Raw genomic sequence first — 19779 nt, 5'->3', positions numbered from 1 at the left:
GTTTGGGGATGTCTTCGGCAAATGTCTTCCTGCTAACACTTACAGTTACTGGAATAAAGCTTTTGCTATCTGAAATACAGAAGGCTGGTTCACTGAACTGTGGGGGGAAAGGACAGTTCTTGACAATCACTATGAATCGTTTATCAACTATTTCCAGTCTTGCTTATGTTCCTCCCAGGAATAACCTCTCAACAAACAGACTTCTTGCCACCGGCCAGCTGACTCCAAGCCTTCAGCCTGACCAGAAACACCAAGGCAGAGAAACAGAGGCTCAGCAGCAAGGAAGGGTGTGGTGAGGCTACTTTAAAAAGCCATCCTCCGAGCCCCAAGGAACACTGGCCAGCGGACTCCAAGCCTTCAGCCTGCCCAGAAACACCAAGGCATAGAGATGGAGGGGCAGGGCAAGTTTGTGGACAGCGGGAGGTGGACAATCTTAGTCATAATTTGCTTAATATTAATTTGCTTAATATTGTTTTGATGTGGACTTGTGCTGAGGGGTTGGGGAAAGGATTTTCTATGAACCTTGTCTGACATGTAACGTTCTGACATGTAACGTTTTCCTTTGATTGCTACTGTATTGATATTGTTCATTGTTATTGTCTGCTTTATATGGCTGGGGGGCTGGGAAGGGATTAGTTTGTTTTTTATTGTATTTTTTTTATTGTACTTCCACTGTTGTTAGCCACCCAGATTCCTCGTTGATTGGGTGGGATAAAAATAAATAATTTATTATTATTATTATTATTATTATTATTATTATTATTATTATTTCTGATCAGAAGATTTTATTTTAAAATAATGGAATTTCACACTTTTGTTTTATTGCACAGCTGTGCTCCATTTCCTTCTTTTAAAGAAACATGTGGGATTTTTTGGCCCTCCTCTGCCATATTTGACTACACTCCTGACCTTTATGTAATAAAGCAGGGATGGAGAAAGTCTGGTAGACCGTTGCTAAATAACAAAAACCTCTGAGAGAGAATGATTAGGACTTGTTTAAATAGAAAACCTCTGTAAATTTCTACCCCCCCCCCCCCCTTTCTGCAGCTGCAATAGCAAAATCCCCAGTTCAATCATATATGTACCTGTCCATCCTTCTTGAAATGTAACTGGGAGCAAACAACACATTTTAGGATTCTTTCACATTGGTTTAAATAAAAAGCCTGAGTTCTCATGAGATAGTTCTTAGTGTTTTGCTGATTTTTGTCAGTATTTGTTGCTCCTGCACCAACCTGTTCAGTTCTTTTTTGTGGGCTGCTAGTAATAATAATAATAATAATAATAATAAAGAAGTTTATGTGTATTTTTCCACTTCTCCCAGTGGATCGAAGCGGGTCCCAGTGGATCAAAGTGGGGTATGTCTTAGTAGGTATCTCTTAGATTTACACTAGACTCTCTAAGGATTCTTTCCTTCCTTTTTTCCTCTAAACCGGGACATGGTCTGTTGTATAGTTGGAAGAACAAATGCTCTCCACTCTGAATTTTAAAATGTTCTTATTTTTTTAGAGTTATAGTGCAGAAGTGTCATTTCACTGATACACTATACTCCTATAGCTCTAATAAAATAAGGAGAAGGGAAGAGAACACAGTGTTCTGATACATCTTGGAATTAAAAAGAAAGCCCTTTCAGGATGGGAATAAAATGTTGTAGCTAGTGCTGGGAATATCTAGAAAATAGTCCAGGACAACAGGAATGCTGTTTGAATATTTTTGAAAACTGAGAACTATAGCAACATCTGAAGAATCCCTTACAGCTAAAAGGGGGCATTTATCTCATCATAAAGAAAATGAGTGAAGGCTAAACCTTCCTAGTCCTGTCTGCCCTGGCCAAGATATTCTAAGGCCAGCCACAGTATCCTGGCCTCAGAGCTGCCCCGATCTCCCCCATCACTAGGCCCTCCATTCCAATGCCGGGTGGCTGTTCTCATGCATGTCTTGCTGTGCCACTCGGTGTGTCTCATAACAGATCACTTTACTCTGAGATCAGAATGAGGTGCCCAGTGCCAATCACATGGCTGGGCACCTCATTTTGATCTCAGAGTGAGCAACCTATTATGATGTCAGAACAAAAGCATGGCTATATGGCATCCCTTCAAAACGATGCCGCACACTGTCTGGAGTAGCATGCAGCATCAGGGTGCACTGGGGGGGTGGAGTCAGGTGTGCATCATCATGCCCCCTGGGCATGCTCTGCCAGCTGATTTTGGTGGTATGGAAGCCTTCCATACCATCAAAATCGGCTGGCAGAGTGCATCTGGGGGACGGGTGATAGTCGGGCGGCAACACAGCAGCAATTTACTGTGTGATAATACCTGTTTCCCCCCCCATTCTGACCCAATCCCGTCCTGTGCATAGCCAGGGCAAAAATAGTCATGCGATAATCTCAAAAAATCTCACTTGCTGAAGGGAATAAATTGAAAGCTGCTTTCTAATACTGCCTTACTTAACAGTGGGTAACAGAAAAATTAGCTTACCAATTGCAAAGCCATTTTCATAGTCATAATTATACTCTAAGCAATGTTTCTGTGGGGAATCCTCCAGTCTGCAGTCAATGTCATCAACATCATTACAAAACGATGGGACCTATGAGCCATATTTGAAGAAGCAATAATAAAGGCTTGAATTCACAAAGTCAACATACCACCCTCTGTATTTCTTTAGATAGAAATCCATATAAAGCTTGAATGATGTTGGCATTAACTACTTTAAATGTTACATCCCATTTCAGAAACAAAACTGTTCTATCAATCAATACTGTTTATAAAGGTAGTCAGCAACATCATTCAGAAGCATAAACATATTCAAGCAGCATAAACTTTTAGAATAATTAGTGTATATACTCAGGTGTACGTCTAGACATTTTTGTCCAAAAATTGACCCCCAAAACCTGGGTCAACTTATGAACAGGTCAATGTAAGTACTGTACTCTTATATAAAAAAGAACTATTCCCTTCTCTGAGCAGAGTAGCAAAAGGTGAGAACTCAGTCTATCCTGGGAGAACTTAAAAGAAGCACTGACCCTCTCTCTGCCATGGAACTGTTTCTGGTCTTTCCTTCCAGCAGGAAAATGGCTTGACTTTTATAAAAACAAAATTAATTCATACTGCAGAGGAGAGGTAGACAGATAGCATGGGGGCCATTGCCCCATCCAATCAGATCTCGGTGGGCCCTTCTCCCTATGCATTCCTTCACATGCTGTTTGAAATGCATGAGAAATAATACATTTTTCTCCTTATCCATCCAGCCTTTAGAGTGAACAAAAACATTTATGCCTATTGGAATTTTGTAAATTTTTGTCAATGTTTTCCTTTAATTCATCTTTTACATCCTTTGTTATATGCCCCCAAATTTTACTTTCAACCTACCCATGAGTCAAATAAAAAATCCATAATTTTGCCCCCCAAACCTTCCTGCAACTTATACAGTAAATAAGCATCCATATTTGAAGTGTAACAGAAAAAAATTACTTCTACGTTAGATTCTCCCCCTCCATAACACATAATTGTGTGTTCAACACTTTGAAGAAAACCAATCCCTTTATAAAAAGATGATTTTGGAATGTATTACTAACCCACCATTTTACCAAGTGCACTCTGAAAAGCGTCCACAAAATTTTTAAGAAGGTTATTGTCATCACACCGTGTTGCTTTGTACAACATCTCAAAGGATTTGAAACCATGATTTGCCAAACGATTCACTGAAAAACAGTGGGGTGAAATAACAGTGTAATTGCAGCAGAAAAGTATATTGGTCTACTTTATACTAGATTATGTTGGATATATTACATTAAAATGGTAACAATTTTCTTGAGTCATTTGCATAAACAAAAACTAAGAAGGTCAGAACTCCTGTGGCATTTTAAATAAAGTATTAGCTGATATATTGGGAAATCAGGACCTAATTAACATAATGCTGTAGTCCTAAGTGGTGTGTGTGTGTGTGTGTGTGTGTGTGTGTGTGTGTGTGTAGAATGGATAAATACAGAGCTTGGAAAAATGACTTTTTTGGACCCAAATTCTGAGAAATGTTCTGTCCAGCATAGCCACTGGTGATGCTGTCTGAGAGTTGTGGTCCAAAAACATAACTTTTCCAAGTTTAGAATGAATATGCTCATAATTTTAAAATAAACAAACTGAAATCTATATGACTTTATTCCAAGGACATGTGCTTCAAATTATGATCCATGTTTATAACATTTAAAAAGAAAAATATTTTGCTGACATTTTTGTATTTATTTAATCATTAACTTAAATTAAATTATATTTTAATGGCTAGGGATTCAATTGAGTTTCTCCTCTAGAGAGGTCATCTGGAAGGGGAGAGAGTAAAGTTGCTAGAATACCAGACTTCTCCTTAAATCTCTATGGAATAATACAGCACAATCGTTATTTCAACAGATGTGATTCAAACAATTAACCTTTAAATGGCACCATACTTACAACTAGGTTTACTTGGCCCCCAACATCACTTGTTTAAATACGGGGTGAAACAGACCAGTGGCTAGGTGCAGCCTCTGGCCGCTCCAGCTGTAATCGCCCTGAGATCAGCCAAGGACTGTGGTGACTGGACAGCCTGCTCTGAAACAGACCACTAGCAAGGAATGGATTTTCACCACTCCTTTCGCCGGTGGCCTTGGGCTGCCTTAGATGGCCTCAGAGTGGCTTCCGGGCACATTTGCAGCATGTGTCATTTGTATGCCATGACCCCAAAGCAGCTGGAAGTGTCTCCTTTTGGCCCGTTTATTTTGAGTTTAGGTTTAGAGGGGCTACATTCCAGAATTAAGCTAATAATGCATTTTAATAATGCAGGGAACTTCTTCTATCCAAATGACCCGAATCTTCCACTTCCTCGTAACTTCCACAGGCTTTTCTCCCACCATCCCTAACAGTAGGAGTGGGTAAACCTTCTCACAAAGTCCTTTCTCAAAAATCTCTTCCAGCCCATGCTGTGATCTTCTCTGGAGTATATCACTAGCAGCTACAGAAATCACTAGCTGAGACACGATCTATGGTTCAGATCTCTAAGCTTAATTATGGCACTCAGAGGGCTCAACTAGTAGAATGCCATAATTGTGTCAGAAGAAGCAGGGCTGTCAAAATATCATCTTCTTCAGCTCATTATAGGTCTCAGGGAGGATTTCCATAGCAGACATGACATTTCTGGTAAACTCAATGGCAATATGGGGAGAATTTTTGACAGAGGAAAGGTGAGAAGACTCCTTTGGGCTGTATAAAAAAGGTAAAGGTATTCTCCACTGACAAGGTTGTCCAGTCCTGTTTGATCATAGGGGGTGGTGCTTATCTCCATTACTAAGCCAAAGAGCCAGCATTGCCCGAGGACAACTCTGTGACCATGTAGCCAGCATAACTGCACAGAATCCTGTTCTGTGCAATCCATTTTAAATGACTTTACAATCTCTAGTTTTGCTATCTCAATCTCTAGCTTTGCTATCCCACAAGTCAAAGAACGTGTAAGTACAATACTACACAATATGGTGTAATACCATATGTGCCTCTTTTAGCCGGACTTCTTATTTTTATCCAGGCTCTGAACAAATGTATTCAGTGCCCCTTGATCTGTGTACTTTGTCAAAACAAACCAAAATGAATACTATATCTATAATTTCCAGATTCTATTTTCTGTATTGCTTAGTAGAACAAAAACAGAACAGATGCCTGAAAAGGAAAATATATAATAAACCTTACAAGAGCAGTCAGGCCACTCCGTAGAGTAAGGTGGATTCCATATACCATCTGCGTAGGCACAATAATAGTATTCACTGGAACCTGCTGTGAGATCATATCCATCCATGCAATGTAATGTGCAATTAACTCCTGTCTCATCTACTGTGCATTTGAAATCTCCATTCACTGGAGTAAAAGGAATTTCGCAAGGGGAACCTGGAAAAAACCCACACAAAAAGCCACATAAGAGGAAGATTTCTACATTCCCTTTTTGTATGTAGTGCACTAATTTCCTTTAATCTGGATACTGAAGCTGTGGCACACAAAGGATGAGAGGATCTCCCCTTTCCCTTTCTTTTATTGCTCTGTAAATTTGTTCTTCAAAGTCTACTCTTCTTGAATTTTTATTTAATGGGAATTTCTAACCTTCATTTTGTAACCGAAGTTTGCACAATTTCTCACAACTTTACTTTCCCTTTTATATTAACAACATGTACACATTCATTAAGATGCTACAACAAAAGATGTTAAGGGGAATACATCTATGATTATACCAATAATTTGTCTGTGCAGCATTTTTACTCATGTATACCTACAAATTGTGAGAGTAAACCAACTATCACAAAATACTCTAGATATAACTGAGATGTAATCACATTGAGATTCCTTTTTTGCATGTTATTAATGAGCTTGGAGAGAATGCATAACTGAACCAAATGACTGAAAAGTTTTGGCAAACTTGCATGTATGCTGCAATCAGAATAAAATTCAAATTAAAAAAACATCACTCCTACTGACAGAATGAGTTCTGGATCCTCTTGGGAAACAATCCTTTTGGAATTTCAAAATTTGAACACCATCAACACATACCTCTGATAATAACATGGAGTTCACAGGTCCTGTTATTTCCTGAAGAGTCAGTGGCAGTATACTGAACTACTGTCTCTCCTTTGGGAAAAAGATCCCCAGGTGAGTGACTTTTAGTTATTGTTAAGGCAGCTCCTATAATAGCCAGAGATAAGAAAAGGGAAGCAGAAGTCATTCCAGTTCCAACACTCTACATATCTACAAACGTGGACTCTAAATCACAGGTATGGACTTTAGAACCAAGTAGAAATTGATTGTAGTGGACACTGAAGTGCAACCCAGAAACACATTCTGTAATAAAATATGTAGCACATCCCACAAAGTTTCTGGAGTGATCCCTTTGTGCATCTCAGCCTAACTATCATCTAGCCAATTGTTGATTTCTTTTTATTTCCAAGGGCAAAGTGCAAGGCTGGTCCTACCTGTAGCTTCAGTGAGACAGTCACTGAACAGGAGAGATGAATGCACTGGCCTCTCTTGCTGTGACAAGCCTCTTAATGCTCTACCCAGCAGCCTCCAGAACTGACAACTTGAAATGACAGGGGGTACAACAGCTTTCACTTCATTTTCTTCTTCCGCAGGGTCAACACCAATTCCTCCTCCCTTTCAGTGAACATTGTTACCACTTCTCCATCTTTGCACCACCATCCTATCCATCTCCCTTTGGGGAGAGCAAGGGGCACCAGTGCCACTACCTCCTTCTCTTTAGAGGGAAGGCTGGTGGGGATATAGGCAGTACTGTAGTGTCCACCTCCTTTTCAAGGACAGGTGGCACACTTGAAAGTCACAAAAGCAGTTTATATGAATATTTATTTTCTTTCCAAAACACAGAAAGAAAGCAACAGGAAAGACTGTGAGTAAACAAACTGAGTACTTTTCTTGAAAAATAAAATCCCTCCTTTTTTCCTTAGAAGAAGAGGAATTGTTGGATACTTTTTTAAAGGCATTTAATTATAGTGTTTCTATGCATTTGAATTACCTCTGAACTCTCACGGGTCATCTTGAGAGTAACACCTTTCTAAAAGAGGTGGTCAGATTAAATTGATGGCTATGCATTATTGTTGTGAGGCCACTGTGCACACCTTGCTTATGAAGTCTAATCCAATCAAGGATTGCACCCTTGCATCAATGAGGGAGCCTGGAGATCTCCCTGAATGAAAGTGGAAGCTTAATCATTGAAGTTTTCACTATAAAACCTATCATGCAGGAAGAAGAGCCAAGTGAACCCTACCAGAGGCTGACTCACTTGGTGGATCTCTATTGAAAAAGTAGCCGAGAAAGTTAATAATGTTGTGATGAGGGACAGATAGTATTATGTTACTAGAATCACTTCTATCACAACAAAATGCATCTTCTGCCTCCTTATAAGGTGTGTGACTTAGAGGGGTGTCAGCTCAACACAGGGGGGGGGGATGTACCATGTGGCATGATGTGAGGGAAGATGCTTTGCTTCCAGGCTTGAGCAGTGGATGGATGAAATTATTTGTGCTATTTTTCCAGTCCATGGTTATGGGCATATTTCCACCCTTATGTGATATATGAGTAGAACAAATGTATCTAATCATCTTCACTATTACCACCATCCATGTGAATCCATAGCATCATAAAAAAGTATTTGAAGATACTAACAACTGCATTTTTACTATTTGACTGAAAAATATGTTAAGTAATATGAACTGAAATCACCACTGTCTGTAAAATAATAGAAAATACTGTTCTTTTAAAAATATTTTATTACTATATGCTAGTATACCATAACTCAGCTAATACTATCCCCAATTTCCTGTTCTGTGGCTGCCAGCAAATATAAGAATGAAAACAAAATGGTACTGATTATTTCTCATTGTTACAAAAAAGGATTATCCTAAGATCTTACATTTCTTAATGCTATCTTAATGCTTACTACTTTTCTTAATGTATTTTGAATAGATGTGTTTTAACTTCAGTCCCAAAACTCATCAAAATGTAATCCAAATAAATGTTCCAAATTATTTCTTGGAGCATCTTTTTCTTCCTTTTTGAATGGTTTGTCTTCTTCTTCTTTTTAATGTCACAATCACTCACCTGAGTTATCTGAAAATTGTGGCTCATCCCAAATTACTCTGTACTCCTTCTCAGCTACTTGAACTGGTGGTGGTGATCTGCATTTATCAATCACTGGAGGTTCAGTGTCTAAACAATTTGAATGCACCAAAAGAAACTGATTTTAAGGCAGCAGAAAAATGTAAACAAGAACATCAAGTGAAATTCAGAGATGCCACACAATCCTAAAATAACTATTCCCTGTGAACTTTTAAATCATTGGGACAGGAAATACTTACAATTTCAGGCCAATAACGACAACAGATACTTAAACATTATGTTTACGAAGGCAGTAAAAATACTTCACACAGATACCTATATATCATGTTTAAGACTACAGGGCTGGCAGTACAACTTCCACTAAAGCAGACATTTATCTGTCCCCTGCTAGCTCTCAACCACCAGACACTGTGCAGGCCACAGCTGGAGATTCTAAGTGTATGTGCATTGGCAAGTTATTCCTCAAGTTAATGGAGGGGACAAGTTCACTAATGCAAGCTTTTAATTCAAGAAATGTGCATTTAATAAGACCATTCACCTGATAAGAATCATAAGAGTGCTTTAACAGCATGGAATAGAGGACATTCTCAGCAGAAACATAAGCTGCTGGAATGCTGCCTGAATCTTTCCCATATAAATCAATTTGGGTTCAATGTAGCCATGAAACTACATCTTCACCTATGTCTCACTGCAACTCTACATGGTCTACACCATAAAATCCTTTGAGCTGAGTCATAACCATCTTTTACATCATGCCAAACAGGACTGAAGAATGGGAGAGGAGTGGATTAAAGGTATACTATTAGGGGCTTTTTTGGCTTAGAAAAAAAGTTGAGTATGAGTAGATATGAAAAAGGTACATAAAGTTATAGATGGTGTGGAGAAAGCAGACAGACATTTTCTAGCTTTCTCATACCATATATACCAGACTATGTCGGCTTCGTGTATAAGCCGAGGTCACCTTTTGGGGCCAAAATTATGGGTCTTGGTATGACCCATGGATAAACCGAGGGTCAGACTTCAGGAAGCAGCCCAGCTGGGGACAGGCTTCAGGGTGATTGATTGCCCTTCCCAGCCTCTCCTTAGTTGGGCTGCCCCTTGCAGAGGCAGCCCAGGTGGGGAGAGGCTCGGATCAAGTACCGTATTGACCTGTGTATAAGTCAACCCAGGGTTTTTGGGTCAATTTTTTTGTCCTAAATTTCTCGACTTATACACAAGTATACAGGTAATACTAGAATCTGGGATCATGAAATGAAGTAGAAGAGTGGGAGACTTAGGACAAATAAAAGGAAGTACTTCACCCAGTGCACAGTTAAACTATGGAACTTACTGATACAAAAATGTGGCAGTGGTCACTGACTTGGATAACTTTAAAAAAAACTTAGACACATTTATGGAAGCATAAAACTATTAAGTGCCACTAGTTTTGTTATTAAATATTGCTTTCAGTATCAGATGCAATTGTGCTTATCAATATCAACTGATGGAGAACACAATCAGCCAGGTGCTATTACACACACTTCCTATGTGTGGGGTTCCTACAGGAATTTAAATTAAATTAATCATTCAGTAAGCAGCTGTTTGTTTTTTCAGGCCCTGTCTGCACAGGTCAAATAAAATGCCCTTCCCTGTTCTCTCTGTAGGGAGACTTCACAGTGCATGGCCTCAAACCTGATTCTGCTGCAAACAGATTGGATGACATCCAGCACATTTTGTCCCAGAATTGGAATATAGCTGTCCTTAAAATGAATTGCAAAACCTTACTTTTTACCCTCGATCTTCCAGGAAGATCTGGAGCCTGCCAATGTGATGCCAGGAACCACCCAGCACATCTGCCACTGCCACGAGTTGCGTGCTCTGAGGTCAGAATGAGGGACCCATGTGATTGTCACTGAGTGCCTTGTTCTGACCTCAGAGTGAAGCAATCTGCGGAGGCCACATTGGGCAGCTTGGTGGAAAGCATGCAGGAACAGTGTTGGAATGGAGAGCCTCTGTAATGGGGGAGTGTTGGGGCAGCTTTCGGGCCAAGATACTCCGGGATGCCCCAGAAAACAGTGTTTTCTGTTAAACCAGATTAATGGCTTAAAGAAGCAAATTTGTAAGGACTCATTGCATCCGGGGTGAGTCCAGGGTTTTTGCCCAGTGCAGACAAGCTCAAAATTTGGACCACAGATCCACCTTCCCTCACCAGGGTAAATCAAAACATGGACAAACTGAGAGACCTTGTTGTACATTTTTGTCCAGCCCATTAGCCACAGTACTAGCCCATTAGTCACCTCACCTCTTACATAGTGTGTTTCTATAGGTGTTGAAGAGCTAAAATGAAACACAAACTGTGATAATGTCAACAGCTAAAAAGAGCAGATATATATTGTTAGACCATCTTTACTAATCCTGTCCAAATGAACTGTACTGGGGAAAAGAAGTTACATTATGCTTAACAGCCTTGGTGTCAGGTATGCCAGCTATATATAATTCTACAAATAAACATTATGGGACAAAGGTGTAATATAAATAAAACAAACATGGTACAACTTATATATAGGATTCCATCCTTAAATGGAAATGTTTCCCCCTACTGTTTGTTCTTCCAGGTTTTCCATTTCATCTAAACTTCCTCTCAGTAAAGAAGTAAATAATTGCACTCTATCCAGTTCTGAAACAACAGTGTTTTTTTTAAAGCATCAGGTTGTAAAGTTGTTGTGTCTGAGATAGGGGTACATATCTTGCCTTTACATGGGGTGGATGTTCAGGTGCAAGAAAGGAGTGTGAATATGATTGCTTATATTTAGAATTAGTTGAGAGGTGTGTGAGCAACGATTCTGGGATGAGATTCTTTCATGAATAAGTCATATAGTATGTGTGGGGAATATTTTGGAGAAGCATTACTAATGATACCTCTATCTGAAAGGGAGAATAAGGATTTATCACATAAAAACCTCATATCACTTATATTATGTACAGCAAGACTGGAATAAACTATAGAGCTTGTCAATTAAAAATTGGCTAACCAGGATAGGGACTATAGACTTATCAGAGTACATGTGGAAGCCATTTCTTTCTTTTATAAGTCAAGATAATGGTGAATTTAAACCATCAAATGACCAAGTTAAATTTTGGATCAATAATTAGATCCAGTGACTAAGATGTAAAGAAGCAGAATGGAAATTGCAGATGTACAAGTTTTGACAGAGTGGTATTTCTATTATGTACTATGTACTAGGAGAGGGAGTGGGTTGTTTGTTACAAGAGTGTGAATTATTGTAATACTGAGATTGTACTATTGTTAAATATCAATAAAATATTTTAAATTTTAAAAAATAAAGAAGTAGAGGGAGGTGTGATGTAATACCGGTTTCCTTACGCTTTGAGGGTACAGCCCAACAACCTTAATTCTGGTTTGTTTGTTTTTTTTATGAAGGTGGTTGGTTTTTGTTTTGTCACATTCAAGGAATTAAACACTGGAATGCCCCTTGGGTTTACTTGTAGAGAATTTAAAGTACAATGAAGATCCATCATTATGTCCATGTTTTGTATTACCATGTGGGGGCTGTAAACCATGATTCACATTTCCCTGGTGATCCACATTTCCTTCTTCTTTGCCTTAAACTGAAGTCTTTTTTCTATTTTGGGATTTTCCTTCCTTTTTGAACCACGGGAAGACACAGGGGGGAAATCATATCGATACAGGGACTAGAGCTATAACCATAAACATTAAATAGAAACATAACAGCTGCGACTCACTGTAAAAAGCAGGGCAACTTCACCCAAGCAGTTTTATCTGGAGGTTTAAGGGAATCATGCTCACACAGGAGTGGGACTTGCTATTGCCTTTTAAACATTTCTGCTTAAGAGACAAGTCTCACATATTGTAAAATGTTAGCTATAAATGGGAATCCCACATGATGTTGGTATGCTGCCTCAAGTTTTAGCCAGGGAAAGGTGGTTCATCAAAAACTAGCCCCATCCAAGCAGGGGGAAATTGGTTAGAATGGCTCAGTTTCCAATCCATATTTGCCACTCTATATTGTCAACTTGAGTAAAAGGAAGAAAGATAGGCTTTGAGTTTAAGAAGATGGGAGGTTTAAGAGACAGAATGGTAATTTCAGTGAATAAGAGCAGTAAATAAAAATGTTGCTGAAAAGGTAAAATAAATGCAACAGTCATTATTCTTTTCTACAGAAGGTGACAATATGGAAATCCATCATCAACCACATTATACAGTGGCCAGAACTACTCTACCACTCTTGTACTCACAGAACAACAAGAGCAACTTGCATGAACTAATAAACAGCAAGCAGCAATCAAGTTAGAATTGAATTAAGGCAGCAACACAACTATACATTATTATTATTGTTGTTGTTATTATGCTTTATTTATATAGCGCTGTAGATTTGCACATCGCTGTACATACATTAAAAGCCTCCTTGGAGGCATTTAATAGGGCACATAAGATGGCTCTCTTCTGGCGAGTTTATCCACCTGACCTTATATAAGAGATACTTCCCACCCTCCTGACCGTTGTATAACTCTATCGCATTTCCACCTGATAATTGAGCTAGAATTAATATTAATTGCTATTTTATTTTATTGATGTGTTTTTATGTGAATTTTAGTGAGCTGTAATCCCGCCTTGATCCATCAGGGAGAGGTGGGAAAATATAAATAAACTATATTATTATTATTATTATTATTATTATTATTATTATTATTATTTGCCGTAAGCTGCCTTGAGTCCCAAACTGGGGAAAAAGTTGGGATACATATAGGACCCCCCCAATAATAACATGACATCACTGCAAAAATACATGCCACTCCATGACTGTAGAAATGTCTTCTCTCGAGGACAGATCAAAGCATAAATCTGAACAATTTTAAGAAATTCTTTTCAGTTTATGTTGTCAGTTAATCATTAAATTAAGTTGTTGACGTTTTTTGGATGGATGTGTACAATTTCTTTGCACCACTCACCAATAATTTTGATGCTGAAAGTACAGCTTGCCTGATTTCCAGATCCATCAGTTGCTGTATATGTGATGTCAACTTCTCCAATTGGAAATAGGTAAGGGGGTACAAATGCTGGAGTTACCTGAATTGACACCTGGTAGAGGAACAACATTTTTAGAAACACTAAGCATTTACTTTTCAGTCACAACTTCTATTTCATGATAGAAAACAGTTCTCAGTAACAATTTTCAGAACTAAGGTTCATATGAAGAATCTAGAAGCTGTCTAGCACATCTAAGTATTCAGACTACTTGGCTGAATCAACATTCACTGTTCTAATAACAAAGAAACATTGTTTATATAAATATAGATCTATGAATACCATAAGTCAGAAACAATTTGAAGGCACACAACAGCAGCAACTCATAAATATAGGATTCCTCTTTACAATCAGTTTAGTTTTGAGTATTTCAGTTCCAGTATTCGCTTCAGTTTTTATTTGTCTGAAAACACTGGTATTCTACCCTTTAAAGTACTGGGTACTTACAGTCAGAACACACATTAAATATACATTTAGCTTCTGAAAAAAATACTTAAAGCATCCATCTGGGCTACAATCTCCAATGGAAGGTTGGCACCATAAAGAGGAGCATCTTAACCCTTTCTTCTTTGCTAGTGTTCCACATCCAAATTTCTGCCAACATCATTTATTTGAGCTGAATGAGAAGGGAAGGCAGAAGTACTCTTTCCCCTCCATAGGCATATATTCTTCACCACCACCACCACATTTTGTACTTATATTATTATTATTGAAAATACAAACCCTTACCTGTTGTTTCAGTAATTCATAATATATAACATATAAATTAACCCTAAAAAGAGTGAACAAAGTAAAACACCCCTGTTTTTTTCTCTCACCTCCTCTCTAGAGTTATCTTTTGCTTCTGGAAGCTCCCAGCTAATATTTGCAGAGTTCTGGTATTCAAGTGTAGAAGTTTCAATGTTGTCAGGGCAGCTAATATTTGGTGGTTCAATGTCTGTGCCAAGAAGATATAAGAAGACAATTTTCACTGTGGGCTTACTGAAAATATTGGTGTATCAATAGTCTCTTAGCCTCAGTGGGAGGCAAAGGTTACCCTTTCCTCTGAAAAAATCTTGCAAAGAAAATCCCGTCATAGAATTGTTTTAGGATTGTCATATGTCAGAAATGATTTGAAGGCACACAACAACAACATTTTGAATGGAAAATTTTCTTTCTTCTAGTACAGAAACATGTTTTTATGTCTTGATTTGTAAATTATCGATAACCCACATAGAGGTTATTATTTCTAACCTAAATAAAGGTTGCTGTCATTCTTATCCATACTGTATATTTTAATGAAATAGCACAAAAAATTGTGCACATTTTCTCAATATGATATACACACAGCTGATACCAATAGGTTTTGTGTCTTTTCAAAAGCTGAGTGTTAATCCTATCTCTCTTTTATAAAACATGCTTATGGATTACCATGTTGACATAAATAAACAAAAACTCAAAGAAAGAACAGTCGGCTCTCCTATTTTGTGGGCTAGCCATCTGTAGACTGGAGTATCCATGGATGGCTGCACCTTGTTGCTCCCATTGGTGGTGCATCCATGTGGCTGAGCTGACATGGTTGTGTGCATACTGCACACCACTGGGAACAACAGGACTTTAGATCACACAGATTTTGCTATCTACTTGGTGCATAGGTCTAGAATGGAACGCCTGCAGATACAAAGAGCCGACTATACAAAAAAATGACCCAAATCTTAAATTTTGTAGGCATGAGATCACTTCAGTGAGCACAGGAGCAGATTTTGATCAGCGGCAGCTAGCTGCTGGTCCTTAGTTTTAAAACATGCATAATATTAAGAAACAATATGTGTTGTGGTAAAACATGAATAATATTAAGAAATAATATGTGTTGCTGGTATCTTTTATTCTTTAAATGAAATTTTTACATAAATAAAAGGATCAGATATGTTTATGTTCAGCAGTGTATTGTCTTATATAATTAGGACATCTGTAGTTTCACAAGTAAGACTATTTTATTTCCTTGGCATGAAGCCTGTCCAAAAATCACATTATGATTACTTTATTATAACAGTATTCTTTGATTAATACTCTTATGTTTTCATCATACATAAGCAACATCATTCAGCTCTGAAGTAGTTCTTGCCTCGAAGTCCTAAAAATAACCTGATGTTCAACAGAATGCAGACTGAAAAGTAAGAATGTCAGGAAACGATAGATGGTGTAGACATGAAGTTGAAAAAGGAACAGGCTAGGATGAAATATAAAACTGCAATATACTGAGCTGCATCAGTAATCTGTTAACCCCCTACTGCAGATTATGATCAATAATAACTCTTAAAGATCTCCAGAACAAACTCTTCTCAGCTATCTTACTGAAGATTCCTCCTTTCACCCAAAATGGAGATGCCAGGTACTGAATGTGGGACTTTTTGCATAATAAAAATGTGTTTCATTAGTAAGCTACTAGAAGAGCATAACTGCACATAAAGGACAGGAAGAACTGTGTACCATTGATAACAAGAAAGTGTGTAGGTAAAAGAGATCAAGACTCATAAATCTAGAGCAAGGGTGAGAATTGTGCAACCCTCCCAATATTTCTTAGAGCCATAATGGAGTAATGGTTTGAGTGTTGGACTAGAACTCTGAGAGACCAGGATTCAAACTCTGCTCAGTCATGGGTGAATTACTTCTGGGTGAATTACACCCCCTCAGCATTAGAGGAAGGCCATGATAAACCTCCTATGAACAACTCTTTCCAACACAACCTTATGATATGGTCACCTTAGGGCTGCAATAAGTTGGAAATGATTGACGGCACACAGTAATACCATCCAAATGTTATTGTAAAACCAGTAGTGAGGAATGTTGGGAGTTGCAGTTCAATCCCATTTACAGGGCCACACTATTTTTATCCATGGTACTATATAATTCCTTAGAGTGGAATTTTGTCAGATGTGGCCTCTAATGTCACTCTAGCATCCAAAAGGGACAATGGGGAATTAATAGGTGGCTGTTATGGTAGTGATAATGATTGTGATGAGGATGTTAATCTGATCTTCAAGTATTTATTTAAGCATATCACTCAGTTCATGGGCTAAAAGGCTTGTTTTCATTCATTCATTTACTGTAAAAAACATGAACACAGTAATAATTGTCTTGGATTAAATAGGTTGTGTGTATGCCCAGAAGGTTAGATCTGGATGTTTCCAGGAAGCAATATTAAAAATTAAATGGCATACTGAAATAAAACTCCAAACCCTTTCTGTCTACTTTTGATTTTTGGCCCTGCATTGTTAAATGACACTGTTGTGGTACATTTAATAATCATAGTTCTTTATCCCAAGAATTGTTCATGCCAATAGAAGATACACTTATGAAAATTCTCTGAAAGTCTACAGGACTAAAGTCAACATAGAATGGCACATGCTTGTTGTAATCAATGGGTTTCCACATTCTTAACTCTGATCTTGTGCAACAGAATTTCAAACCTCTATTTAAACTAACTAAAAAGCTAGCCATGACTAGGGTTGATTCTGCTGCAAATAAATAAAATTTTTATTTATATACCACCCTTCTATAAAACCAGGGCGGTGTACAGCATTCATAAAATATATTAAAATATACATAAACAATACAGTAAAAACATTCCAGCCAGCTTGCCACTGCTGATGTAGAGGGGAGGGAGGAGTTAGTCGGGGCTTGCATCTGGGAATGCTTGTTTAAATAAGAAGGTCTTCAGCCCCTTTTTGAACTGGGCCAGGGAGGCGGCCGAGCGGAGCTCAATGGGCAGGGAATTCCAGAGGGTAGGGGCCGAGATGGAGAAAGTCCTCTTTGAGGTAGAGGCTAGTCTGGCCCCTGGAACCCTCAATAGCTGCTGCCCAGATGTTCTGAGAGTGCGGGGCGGATTGTATGGGGAGAGGCGGTCCTCGAGGTATCCTGGGCCCAAGCCATTTAGGGCTTTATAGGTAATAACCAACACCTTGTATTGCGCCCGGAAGCGAATAGGCAGCCAGTGCAGATCTTTAAGCACTGGTGTTATATGACTGGCTCTGGATATGCCAGTAACCAGTCTGGCTGCCATATTCTGCACTTATTGTAGCTTCCGGGTATGGTACAAGGGTTGCCCCATGTAGAGCGCGTTGCAGAAATCCAAATGTCATGATTCATCATGGGTAATGTTGAAAAGGCAAGAAGAAAGGAGTAAGTCCAGGAGGTAGAAGGAGAGCCCACCAGCCTTTGGGATATTCCTGATCTTTTAGCCACTGAATAAGACTGGAAATGGTTATGTCTGCACCAAGACAATACTGATCATTCAGCACAAATTATTTAACACTTTTGTATAAGTACCTCAATCTTGGCTATTCTAATATCAAACATACAGTTTCCTCACTAGTCTCCTTCTCCAACTTTTCTCTTTCTTTTTAACAAAAGGATACAATCACCGAATCCATACCTTTACAGAAAGCCTTCTGCACATTTTCACTCCATTTCCCAGTGCTTAAACATCTCATTTCTTCTCTAACTCCAGACAAAAGGAATCCATTGGGACAAGTGAACCTGCACACAGTTCCATACTTGGATGGCTCAAGTCCACACATAAGTGGATGAACAGTTACATGCTTTGGTTTCTGGAAGGCAGGACAACGCAGTTCTAAAGGAAGGAGGCACATAGGAAAGCCATTAAATCAGGTTGGAGGGAAGGATTGCTAAAAGCCAGCAGAAGAATGTAGGATGTTGTCAGAAACTTTTTAAGCCCCCCTCCACCACAAAGAGAATAGTGAACAAAGTTATTTTCACTTGTCTTAAAAATCTGCTGTAACCATCTATCTTGGGACTGACCAAAATGGTTCTTTAAATTTGCCACATACAGTCTTAATTCTTCTACCCACAGCAATATAGGAGAGGGCAAAAAGGTGACATGCTGGGACAGAAGTCCTATTGGTTTTCAGCACAGCACTTGCTCCTTCTTGAGTGAATATGGCACTAGGCAAGAAGTGCTAAATCCACAACTAGAGCTGGGTTCAAGTCTATTCTTCCTTCCCTGTTCTTCCCCGTCCACCCTAGTGAAGAGGGGAATGGTGAACTACAACCTCATTGATGTTTGGTGACTTCCTCCTTATATATCTTTCTCTCTGTGTCTGGAGAAGGAATTTACATGTGGTGAAATTTGAACTATTTGTCTTGCATGTTGTCATCAGTTTGAAATGCAGAAGGGTCATTTCTGGAAATATGGCCTGAACTTCTGCAAAAACTGATATTTTTGACACAACTTCTTTAGCTAAACAAATAAAGCATTTGCAAGTGTGATTAAGTGGCTGTGTACAGCTGCACAAGACCTAGTATTTTCTGCAGATAAATCTGACACCCTGCAATATTTGATGGCTGCCAAAAGCAACAGTAGGAATGAAGGATATTCCATAGTTCAGAACCTCACATTTATGCACAGTTTACATTCATGGTGCCCAGTTTATTACAAAGGATGTAATGAAAGCACACTATATGCCTTTAAAGCTAATATTCAGTATAATTTAGACAAATGGGCTTAATGTATTACAATATCATTTTTCACCAATTCCCTGATGATACAGTTCCTTGGAATATTGTGACCTTGTTACCAAAAATGCACATAAACTTTATTTTACTTTGGAAGGATTTATTTAACTTGGTACAATCGCCATGCTTTTATAACATACATAACCATATGTTTTTCATGTTTCTGTCTGCAGTTCTGGAAGAGAGGAACCATCTGGATGTTTGTTTCCATATTCTAATGAATACCCACAAGCCTATTACTTAGGTAAAAATGCTTTTGAGGGGGAAACAGAAGTTCATGAAGAAATCCAGTAAGTTGAATGACAAGAGGCAGAGAAACTGTGACTAATCGTTATTAAAACAAAGGCAATTAACTTAAAATATACATAGGACATATTGGTTGCAGCTGATGAGTTGTAATTTTGTGATAAATTTTGCAATAAATTTTGATGAGTTGTATATGTAAGCTGTCTTGTGAGAGTATATGATCTAAAATATAGTTGGCCCTTCTTATACACCGTTTTTTTAATACATGGATTCAAGCATCCATGGTTTGAAAGTGTTCCAAAAAAGTATAAATTTCAAATATCAAACCTTGATTTTCCA

The 19779-nt window shown here is 38.4% G+C and overlaps 1 protein-coding gene across 1 annotated transcript in view; it reads right to left on the bottom strand.

Moving 5' to 3' along the window:
- The window catches only part of SVEP1 (sushi, von Willebrand factor type A, EGF and pentraxin domain containing 1), a 142462-nt gene that overhangs the window by 71407 nt on the left and 51276 nt on the right, over nt 1-19779 (bottom strand). Inside the window, exons 7-14 of the mRNA XM_089488273.1 lie at nt 18095-18292; nt 14499-14617; nt 13605-13734; nt 8616-8723; nt 6555-6686; nt 5706-5900; nt 3576-3697; nt 2475-2583 (exon numbers count right to left, since the gene is read on the bottom strand). Coding sequence (XP_089344399.1) covers nt 2475-2583; nt 3576-3697; nt 5706-5900; nt 6555-6686; nt 8616-8723; nt 13605-13734; nt 14499-14617; nt 18095-18292 — 1113 coding nt within the window. The remainder of the gene's footprint in view (nt 1-2474; nt 2584-3575; nt 3698-5705; nt 5901-6554; nt 6687-8615; nt 8724-13604; nt 13735-14498; nt 14618-18094; nt 18293-19779) is intronic.

The sequence above is a fragment of the Sceloporus occidentalis genome, unplaced genomic scaffold, assembly GCF_023333645.1.
Source record: "Sceloporus occidentalis isolate IW3139 unplaced genomic scaffold, rSceOcc1.0.p SCAF_1, whole genome shotgun sequence".
Classification (NCBI taxonomy): domain Eukaryota; kingdom Metazoa; phylum Chordata; class Lepidosauria; order Squamata; family Phrynosomatidae; genus Sceloporus; species Sceloporus occidentalis.
Note: the sequence above shows the minus strand (reverse complement) of the source record. Positions and strands in the feature narration are given on the sequence as shown.